Here is an 11,169-nt window from a genome sequence, read left to right as displayed (position 1 = left end):
GTGAATCACAGGGACGGGTAATGCAGGATGACCGTCTGAGGCCTGAGATGGGGGCCCATGTGCAAGTCAGAGAAGGTGGCTGGTGTGAGAATGAGGGTGTTCCGATTATTGAAGGGTGTTTGGATGAAAGGGGCCGGTGTGTGTGTGTGAGGATGAGTTCCCACAATCCAGGTAGAGAATGAGGGTGAGGATGGCAAAGGACTGAAGGTGAGGGAGACTCAAAAGCCGAGGGTCCCTGTGTGACTGTGATTTCTGCGGGTGCATGGGTGTGAGGCTTGAGAAGTTGGGTGCATGGCTGATGGTGACCAACGGGAGGGTGAGCGTGTGTGTGTGTGTGCGTGCGCGCGAACTCACCTGTGATTGTGAATGCCGGATGTTGCCGGTAGTGAGCAGCGGCAGGTGTGCGTGTGAGGGGTCTGCGCCCGAATGTGCAAGTTGGTGCAAGAGTGAGCGAGTGGGAATGAGTGTGACTGATGGGGTGAGCGTGGCCAGGTGCCCCTGTGATTGTGCATGTCAGATGGTGGGGATGAGTGTGACAGCGCGCGTGTGTAGGGCTGGTATGTGATTGTGAATGGAGGATTTGGGTGGGGGGTGCGGCGGCGGGGCGCGCGCACGGCAGGCGTGGGCGGGGGGCGCGTGGCCGGGTGGGCGCGCGTGGGGGGCGCGCGGCGCTGGCCGGGGGCGGGGATACTGCGGCGGTCGCGGCGGCGCGGACACGGCCCGGTCGCCCTCAGTGGCAGGCGCGGCGCGGAGCGAGCGGGCGCAGTGCGGAGCTCGGGCCCATGGTGCGCCCGTGTCCGTCGGTCGGGCCGCGCGGGCGGCTCCGCGCGTGGCCCGGCGCTCGCGAGCTCGCCCCCTCGCTGCGGGCCCGGTCCGCCCGCTGCCGCCGCCTCCTCCCCCGGGGCTGCGCGGCGCCGGCGGGCGGCGGCGCGGAGGCCGGACCGGGCGGCGGCCCAGGCAGCGCTGGGGGCGCGGCAGCTAAGGCGGGCGGCGCCGCCGACATGACGGACAACATCCCGCTGCAGCCGGTGCGCCAGAAGAAGCGGATGGACAGCAGGCCCCGCGCCGGGTGAGTGGGCCCCGGCCCGCGTCCTTCTTTGTCCGCGCCGCCCGGAGTCTGGCGCTCGGGCAGCCTGGCCGGGCCTGACAGGTTGGCCGCGCGCCGCGCCCGGCGCCATGAGCCCGAGGCAGGGCCGGGGAGGCGGGGAAGGGTTCCCTGCGCTCCAGAGCCTGCCGGCCGCTAGCCCGATCCCGGCCCTGTGGGGTTCTAGCGCCCGATGGCCTCCTTCCCCCCCGCCCACCTTCCTTTAGAAACCCCGAGAAGCCGGGCCCGCCCCAGCGCTGTTTACACACTCGCGGAATTCGGATCAGCCGTATTTTCTAACCGTTTTATTGTTCCGTAATTAGTATCTGTGGTTGCGAGTACGATTTGGTTAGTATCTCACCGAGCTCTGCGCTTGGTGCATTCCTCGGGAAGCCTAGATATGCTCAGCTTTTAGGGGGGCACGGCCTACGCCGCGGGGTTGCCCATCAGCGCCCCTGACCCCAGTCCCAGGAGGCTGCGCCGAGACCACCTGCGCTCCGGTGGCCACTTCCTCCTCCGCCTAGGGTGGACCCGAACCAGCAGCCGCAGGAGGGTGGGAGGGCTTCCTCCTGGCCTCTTGGTGACACTATCCCTTGTGTTCTCCTCCCACAATTTGGGGTGAGGATTCCCACAGCTGGGACAGGGGATGTCACCTGCTGTCCCCTTCCCTCAGCAGGAGACCCCTAGGGCAGCCTAGGCGCGGAAGAGGGGAGAGTTTTCCCGCAGGTGGGGAGACAGGACAGGTTGGTATTTTGCGCCTCGCCGTCTTCCTGTTCGGAGGATGGCAGCGTGACCTGTGGAGGTTTGCTCTCGCATCGCCTGCCATAGACTTACCTGGGCGTGAGGGGCGGGGGTGGGAAGGATGTGGGTGGGCGCTGGTGCAAATGCAGATTCCCTGGCCCCGCCTAGACCCGCCAATCAGAGTTCGGGGGGGTGGGGCCTGGGGAATGTGCATTTCCACAGGCCGCGCAGGTGAGGCTGGAGCCCGCGGGAGGCTGAGCGTGGCGGCGCTGGGCGGGGCCGGCGTCCTATCTGCTCCGCCCTTCCTCGGGCGTCCGGGCCTCCCTGGGCACTTCCCGGTGGCGGCCGTTTATGGCTGCGTCAGTTGCTTGGAACAGGAGACGCAGCGAGTGGGGTGAACCCCAAGGGTGGCTTCACCAGGTGTCAGTGGAATTAAAAAAAAAAAAAAAAAGAATGGTGCCGGCGGCCATTTTGTGGGGTCTTTGTCCCTGGCTTCCAGAATCCTCCGAAGAGGAGGCCTCACTGAGGTTACACGGAGAAAACTGGCGCTTAGGGAGGTTAAGGGCTGCAGGGAAGACTCTGCAAAATGGAGATGGAACTCCGGATTGTCTGACCCAAAGACACTTGCCTCACCTCTCCCTTCTCTGTTCTGCGTTTATTTTTTTTAAATGGGGACATGGGAGGGGAAGGTCTTGCTATGTTGCCCAGGCTGGCCTCGAACTGTTGGCCTCAGAGAACCCTCATGCCGCAGCCTCCTGCTTTTTTTTTTTTTTTGGTGACGGAGCCTTGCGCTGGAGTGCAATGGCATGATCTCGGCTCACTGCAACATCCACCTCCTAGGTTCAAGCAATTCTCCTGTCTCAGCCTCCTGAGTAGCTGGGATTACGGGCACCTGCCACCACACACGGCTAATTTTTTTTTTTTTTTTTGAGACGGAGTTTTGCTATTGTTACCCAGGCTGGAGTGCAATGGCACGATCTCGGCTCACCGAAACCTCCGCCTCCTGGGTTCAGGCAATTCTCCTGCCTCAGCCTCCTGAGTAGCTGGGATTACAGGCACGCGCCACCATGCCCAGCTGATTTTTTGTATTTTTAGTAGAGACGGGGTTTTGCCATATTGACCAGGCTGGTTTCAAACTCCTCACCTCAGGCGATCCGCCAGCCTCAGCCTCCCAAAGTGCTAGGATTACAAGCGTCAGCTAGGACACCTGGCCCTGTTGCATTTTAATAATAACAATTAACTTGAACTGTATGTCTGGAATAGTGCCTGGTGTATCCTGCACCATCATTAAATATTGTAAAATCAGGTGGTTATTAATTCGTGCCATGAGCGATTATGAGAAGCCTACCATGTGCAGGAGCCACTCCAGGTGATGGGGATTCGAGGATGAATGAAAGATGACCTGCCCAACAGGTGTGTGTGTGTCCTGACCCTGGCTGCGCATTAGAATCACCAGAGAAACTTAACTACCCTATACTGACCCATTCTAGACCTTCAGAATTAGAATTTAGAGTGGGACTTGGGAACCTATATAAATATTTTTTTCTACGCTCCACTGATGATTTTAATATGCAGTCAGACTTGAGAACTTCTGAGTCAGTGCATGAGAAAAAAATTCAAATCTTATTCAAAAGTGATCATTAGCATGGTAGAAACATGAGCCGTTCATGTGGAGACCCAGAAGGAGTGGTGCAGATTATTTTATTTAAAAGTAAATTTTCTCCAAAACCAGGCTACACAGGAGGAAAATAATGATAAAATGAAAGTAAGTTTTCTGGTTAGTGTTAGAATGGAGCATCACACCCCTTTTAGAGCTTGCCAGCTTTGAAACTAATCTTTCTTTTTGTTTCTTTTGAGATGGAGTTTTCCTCTTGTTACCCAAGCTGGAGTGCAATGGCATGGTTTTGGCTCACTGCAACCTCTGTCTCCTGAGTTCAAAGCAATTCTCCTGCCTCAGCTTCCCAAGTAGCTGGGATTACAGGCACCCGCTACCATGCCTGGCTAATTTTTGTATTTTTAGTAGAGATGGAGTTTCACCATGTTCGCCAGGCTGGTCTTGAATTCCTGACCTCAGGTGATCTGCCTGCCCTGGCCTCCCAAAGTGCTGGGATTACAGGCGGGAGCCACCATGCTTAGCCTGGAATGGATCTATTTTATTTATTTATTTTATGTATTTTATTTTTTTAGATGGAGTTTTGTTCTTGTTGCTCAGGCTGGAGTGCAATGGCGCGATCTCAGCTCGCTGCAGCCTCTGCCTCCTGGGTTCAAGCGATTCTCCTGCCTAAGCCTTCCGAATAGCTGGGATTACAAGCATGTGCCACCACGCCCAGATAATTTTGTATATTTAGTGGAGATGGAGTTTCTCCATGTTGGTCAGGCTGGTCCCAAACTCCCAACTTGAGGTGGTCTGCCCGCCTCCTGTCCCAGAGTGCTGGGATTACAGGCATGAGCCACCACGCCCGGCCAATGTATTTCTTAGACAGTGACAAGAGTTTGGATTCAGACCCTGTGTTGGCGTGCTGTGCATTTGTATAAATGCTCTTGTATATAATCTGCATTTTCAGGAGTAGCAACCTCAAGATGGGAATCCTGAAGTTTGGCAGCATTTTGAGAAGCCCAGAGAGATGGAGTAGCTTCCTGAAATGTAACTGGAGGCTGGGGGAGGGCAGCATGAGCACTAAAGTTGGTGGGTCATTAAAGGAAGAAGAAAGGAATATGTAATGGGTCAGGCTGTCTGCTGTGTACTTGAGATACATAGTGCTGTTTTGTTTGTTTGTTTGTTTTTGAGACAGAGTTTCACTCTTGTTGCCCAGGGTGGAGTGCAGTGGTGTGATCTCGGCTCATTGCAACCTCTGCCTCCCGGGTTCAAGCGATTCTCTTGCCTCAGCCTCTAGAGTAGTAGCTGAGATTATAGGCATGGGCCACCATGCCTGGGTAGTTTTGTATTTTTAGTAGAGACAGGGTTTCTCCACATTGATGAGGCTGGTCTTGAACTCTCAACCTCAGGTGATCCACCCACCTCGGCCTCCCCTAGTGTTGGGATTACAGCTGTGAGCTACCACGACTGGCCTGGCCCAATAACACTGTTTTAATCCTTAAAACAACCATGTGAGTTTTTGGAGTTAATTCTCCCATTTTATTGACAGGGAAACAAAGATTCACTGATACTAATTTGTTCACTGTCTTGGAGGTAGTGAGAGGAGGCGGTTTTGAACTCAATCCACCCATTTTACTTACTGGTTCTAGGCTGTAAAGCTGTGGAATGGTTGGGAGATTTGTGGTTAAAAAAACAAAAACAAGATGCCACATGTTGTAGGGGACAGAATGCGATTATTTCTGGGGTCACTCAGCATATGTTGTGAAGACATGCAGTTTATTTGCTGGAAGAATCCCCCGGCTTCAAAGTTCTTTTGTCTCTTGAGAGTTACCACATCCTGATGTTGAGAAAACGATTGAAATGCTTTAGTTAGGAAACAGGGCATTTCACCTGCGTTGCTGGAAACCATCTTGTGACATCGTGTCCTTTGCTGATGGCTGAATGGAGTTCCTCTCATGGTGACACAGCAGGGATTGTTAGGAGCCAGGATGCTGGAGTCCGTCGAGGAGCTGGGTTTACACTAGGCTCTGCTGCTTGCTAGCTGTGTCATCTTGGGAAAATAACTTTACCTCTCTCAGTTTCCATTGGTTCATCTGTAAAATGGAAATAATGCTGAATAATGCAGTGGCTCATGCCTGGAATCTCAGCACTTTGGGAGGCTGAGGTGGGTGGATCACGAGGTCAGGAGATCAAGACCATCTTGGCCAACATGGTGAAACCCTGTCTCTACTAAAAATACAAAAAAAAAAAAAGCTGACCGTGGTGGTGAGGTCCTGTAGTCCCAGCTACTCAAGAGGCTGAGGCACAAGAATCGCTTGAATCCGGGAGGCGGAGGTTACAGTGAGCTGAGATCACACCACTGCACTCCAGCCTGGTGGCAGAGTGAGACTGTCTCAAAAAAAAAAAAGAGGAGTAACAATAATTGTATATCTCATAGAGCTGTTTAGTCCACGTTTAGCCCAGAGTTTAGAAAAGTAAGTGCTCAGTATACCTTAGGTGGTCACTAGAGCTAATGGTGATAATCAGGTGTCGTATGAGGTTTGCTGTTGGGTCTGCAGCGTGCTTCTTTGAGAGGGGGGACTTTTATGAGAAATTTAGAAATGTTATGAACTTCATTGCTTTTTCCTGATCGAATTCAGGAAACTGAATGACTGTCGAGAGCATTACATCCAGGTGTGTCGAGGCCCTGGTGTGATCTTGTGCCAGTGATGGGAGCTTATATACCAGGTGGCCCAAGGCTTCGCCTCTTTATAACAATCTATGTTTGTGGCCACATTGGATGAGGATGCTTGGATGCTTGCTACATTTGGATTTGGGGGACTAGGAAGTTTTGAATATGAATCAGATTGAGAAAGAAGAGCTGAATATTTAGGTACATCATCTACCATGATTTTTTAAAAACAGCTTTATTGAGGTATAATTTACAAAGCATACATCTATTGAAAGTGCACAAACCATTGATTTTAAGAAAAAGTAAATGTATAGAGTTACACAGCCGTCACTCCAACACGGGTTTTGAACATCTCCATCACCTCTGAATGTCTTCTTCAGCCCATCTGCGGTTCATCCCTGTCCTTGCCCCAGTCCCAGGCAACCAGCGGGCCTTTTTCTGTTTCCATAGGTTTGCCTTTTCTGGAAATTGTATACCAATGGACTCACACCACGTGCTGCCTTTTGTGTCTGGCTGCTTTCATTTAGCATGAAGTTTTTGAAGTTTCTTTTTCTTGTGTAATAGAATTCCAGTTGGGTTCAGTGGCTCATACCTGTAGTCCCAGCACTTTAAGAAGCTGAGGCAGGAGAATTGCTTGAGCCCAGGAGTTCACTATGTTGTCCAGGCTGCTCTGAGCAGCCTGGACAATAAATTAAAAAACAAAAAAAGCTAGGCATGGTGGGTTGAGCCTGTGGTCCCAGCTACTTGGGAGGCCTGTCAACACTTTGGAAGGCTGAGGTGGGTGGATTACCTGAGGTCAGGGGTTTGAATCCAGCTTGGCCAACATGGTGAAACCCTGTCTCTACTGAAAAAAACAAAACAAAACAAAAAACCAGTAGTTAGCTGGGCATGGTTGTTGAGTGCCTGTAATCCCAGCTACTTGGGAGGCTGAGTCAGGAGAATTACTTGAACCTGGGAGGTGGAGGTTACAGTGAGCCGAGATTGTGCCACTGTATTCCAGTCTGGGCAAAAGAGCGAGACTCAGTGTCATTAAAAAAAAGAAAAGGGCCGGGCGCGGTGGCTCACGCCTGTAATCCCAGCACTTTGGGAAGCTGAGGCAGGAGGATCATGAGGTCAAGAGATCGAGACCATCCTGGCCAACATGGCAAAACCCCATCTCTACTAAAAATATAAAAATGAGCTGGGTGTGGTGGTGGGCACCTGTAGTCCCAGCTACTTGGGAGGCTGAGGCAGGGGAATTGCTTGAACCCGGGAGGTGGAGGTTGCAGTGAGCCGAGATCATGCCATTGCACTCTAGCCTGGTGCCTGGCGACAGAGCGAGACTCCATCTCAAAAAAAAAAAAAAAAAAGAACAGAGAAAATTGATAAAGGAAAAGCTGGCATTAGTTTTCCTTCAAAGACAATCACAGTGAACACAAACCTGTTAGCAGATGATGTTTTCATCCTGTTTCTGCGTGTACATTGCTTTATGTGTAGGAAGCATGCAGCACACAGGTTTTTATTTATTTATTTTTTGAGACAGGATCTCACTCTTTCTCAGACTGGAGTGCAGTTACACAGTCAATGCTTGCTGTAACCTCTGCCTCCTGGGCTTAAGTGATTCCTCCACCTTAGTTTCCCAAGCAGCTGGGACCATAGGTGTGTACCACGACGCTTTTTAGATTCTCTATAGAGATGCGATCTCATTAGGTTGCCCAGTGTGGCATATAGGTTTTTATGTTTTACTTTTTACACTTAGCATTTTACTATAAAGCGTTTTGTGTTTTATAGTGTACTTATTAGCAAATGACATTTCATTTTATTGATTGATTGTTTTGAGATGGAGTTTCACTCTGTTGCTCAGGCTGGAGTGCAATGGCGTGATCTTGGCTCACTGTAACCTCTACCTCCTGGTTTCAAGTGATTCTCCTGCCTCAGCCTCCAAAGTGGCTAGGACTACAGGCACACACCACCATGCCCGGCTAATTTTTGTATTTTTAGTAGAGATGGGGTTTTGCCGTATGCAAATGACATTTTAAATGACAGCATATTTCTTTAAAAATTTTTTTTTAAATTATTTGCTTTAGTCTAAGGTATTTTGTTAGACAGCATAATATTTCTTTGAATAGACATCTCTAATTTACTTAACCAGTACCTTATATTCTCATAAGTTGATTTGTATTTTATTTTCACTTTAGAAATAATGTTTTCTTTTTCTTTTCTTTTTTCGAGACAGAGTCTTGCTCTGTTGTCCAGGCTGGAGTGCAGTGGCGTGATCTCAGCTCACGCAAACTTCTGTCTCCCGGGTTCATCCCGCGTAGCTGGGATGATAGGCACGCGTCACCACACTTGGCTTTTTTTGTATTTTTAGTAGAGATAGCTTTGACAATGTTGCCAACTCCCAACCTCAGGTGATTGACCCACCTCTGTTTCCCAAGCTGCTGGGATTACAGGCATGAGCCACTGCACCTGGCCACGAGTAATGTTTTCATTCTGAATCCTGGCCCTCCAAAAGCAAACAAAGAGAAAGTGGAGGGAGGCACTGACTCCTGCCCCCGGCCTGAGAAGTCGCTTGTCTGGGATTGGATAAACCTGATCAACAAAGAAGCACTCAAAACTGCAGTTTTGTGTGTGATGCCGCAGAAAACCAGTGCTTAAGAATCTTGGTCTTGTTTTTGGACGTTTCAGAGGATTGCTGGCTGTTTGAAAGGGCATCCAGATTTCTGCACGGTCACAGAAACATTCACAGAGGTTTATAGCATGAAGACTGAAAATAACTACTGTGGATTCATCCATTCATTCACTCTATAAATATTTACTGAGCACTGACTCTGTCTCTGGCAGTTTAATATTAGGGATATAGCAGTCAACACATAGAACAGAAATCCCTGACAGCATGGGGCTTCCATTCTAGCCATACACAGTAGATTTTCTTGTAAGAATCTTGTTAAACTCTGTTGGTTTATTGGGTGCCAACATCATGTCTTAGGTATTTTTTTTTTTGAGACAGAGTCTTGCTCTGTTGCCCAGACTGGAGTGTGGTGGCACGATCTTGGCTTACTGCAACCTCCACCTCCCAGGTTCAAGAGATTCTCGTGCATCAGCCTCCTGAGTAGCTGGGATTACAGGCGCTCGTCACCATGCCCGGCTAATTTTTATATTTTTAGTAGAGACGGGGTTTCACCATGTTTGCCAGGCTAGTCTCAAACTCCTGACCTTGTGATCTGCTCGCCTTGGCCTCCCAAAGTGCTGGGATTACAGGCTTGAGCCACTGTGCCCGGCTGTTCGTAGAGTTCTTAGACTCCAATGTGTGCTGCTCATGGAAGCTACCATAGCAGTGCCAGCCGCCATAGCGAGGTTGGAGGGAGGAGGCAGGTGTGCCTGGCAGTGCCAGTGGGGACCCTTGGTATGTCCCTGCTGTGTTCCTGCCATTTGGATTCCTCCCCACGTTGCCATCTAGACAATTCAGAGATGGCTCTCAGATTCTACGACGAAATGAGATTGCTAAACTTTGGCTAAGAGAGCTGGCTCTGGGGTCAGCTTGCTGGACTCACAGCCTGGCTCTGCCCCTTACAGACTGCGAGACCCTCGGAGGTGCAGTGTCCTCATCTGCAAGAGGGCAGGGGTAGAAGCCCCGACTATGGGACGGCTGGGAGGAGTGAGGCAGGTAATTCGAATTGAATGAGGGCTTTACCACAGCGCTTGGCACAGTGCTCAGCACTTGCTCATGTGTTCGCTTGTTTTTTTTGGTGTCTAGGAAATTGCCTTCCACCGGATTCTGCTATGTTCTCTGGAAACTCGTAGGCTTATGCTGTGTGAGGTTGCCAGCCAGGTGCTTGGCCTAGATAGACCCGTGTTAGCACCTATGACCGAGTGTGTTGGGTAAACACAAGGGCCTGAGGTGAAGGAGGAGGGTTGGGCACGGGAGCATGTGAAAGGGCCAGGAGAGTGAGTCATCAGCCCACACTCAGTGACGGAGCTCCTCTCTGTGCCAGGCCTGCGAGGGGAGATGAATGGTATCTGGTCTCTGACCTGCAAGCTCATGGCAAGATCAGAGGCTGTGGACAGAGCTGTGTGCTGTTTGGGCAGCGGGGTGAACTTGATTATTTTATTTTTTTTAAATGTTAGTTTTAATTTTTTTTTTTTTTTTTTTTTTTGAGATGGCGTTTTGCTCTTATTGCCCAGGCTGGAGTGCAGTGGCGCGATCTCGGCTCACTGCAACCTCTGCCTCCTGGGTTCAAGGGATTCTCCTGCCTCAGCCTCCCAAATACCTGGGATTACAGGTGCCCACCACCACGCCCGGCTAATTTTGTATTTTTTTAGTAGAGACAGGGTTTTGCCATGTTGATCAGGGTAGTCTCGAACTCCTGACCTCAGGTGATCTGCCCATCTCAGCCTCCCAAAGTTCTGGGATTACAGGTGAGAGCCACTGCACTGGGCCTATTTTTATTTATTTTTGAGATGGAGTCTCGCTCTGTTGCCCAGGCTGCAGTGCAGTGATGTGATCTCGGCTCACTGCAACCTCCGCCTCCTGGGCTTAAGTGATTCTCCTGCCTCAGCCTCCAAGTAACTGGGATTACAGGTGCCCACCAACTATGCCTGGCTAATTTTTATTTTTTATTAGAGATGGGGTTTCACCATGTTGGCCAGGATGATCTTGATCTCGATCTCTTGACCTTGTTGATCTACCCACATCGGCCTCCCAAAGTGCTGGGATTACAGGTGTGAGCCACTGCGCCTGGCCTATTTCATTTTTAAATTAGAAAAAAGTGTACTGAGTCAGAGTCACATGGTTTAATACTTAAGAGGTGCAGAGGTGTAGCTGTTGCAAAGTCAGCTTCCCTCCCACTCTCTCTAGTCAGCTACCCTGCACCCTTACCCAGCCAGCAGTCTCACCAGTTTCTAATGTATTGTTCCAGAAATTTTTAAGCATTTATAAAAAAAAAAAAAAGTATATGTACCTTTATACAGATAAACAGATTTTTCTTTTTTATTCAATTATTATTATGCCCTACACAGTACTTTTTTTTTCACTTAGCAATGCATTCTGGTAAACAGAATCAGGTGCAGCGTGTAGTTTTTGTTTTTTTTTTTTTT

At 50.2% G+C, this 11,169-nt stretch overlaps 1 protein-coding gene across 2 annotated transcripts in view; it reads left to right on the top strand.

Annotated features, from left to right (window-relative positions):
• Positions 1-358: 358 nt before the first annotated feature.
• ATP9A (ATPase phospholipid transporting 9A (putative)) overlaps positions 359-11,169 on the top strand; it is a 159,378-nt gene continuing 148,567 nt past the window's right edge. Inside the window, exon 1 of one of the 2 annotated variants that reach the window (XM_037727256.1) lies at positions 359-399. In XM_037727256.1, the coding sequence (XP_037583184.1) occupies positions 374-399 (26 nt within the window). In that variant the 5' untranslated portion in view covers positions 359-373. Of the gene's footprint in view, positions 400-923; positions 1,070-11,169 lie in introns of those variants that run through there. The other variant, XM_017496879.2, reaches the window with a different exon arrangement.

Source organism: Cebus imitator, unplaced genomic scaffold (genome assembly GCF_001604975.1).
Source record: "Cebus imitator isolate Cc_AM_T3 unplaced genomic scaffold, Cebus_imitator-1.0 Scaffold224, whole genome shotgun sequence".
Taxonomy (NCBI): Eukaryota; Metazoa; Chordata; class Mammalia; order Primates; family Cebidae; genus Cebus; species Cebus imitator.
Note: the sequence above shows the minus strand (reverse complement) of the source record. Positions and strands in the feature narration are given on the sequence as shown.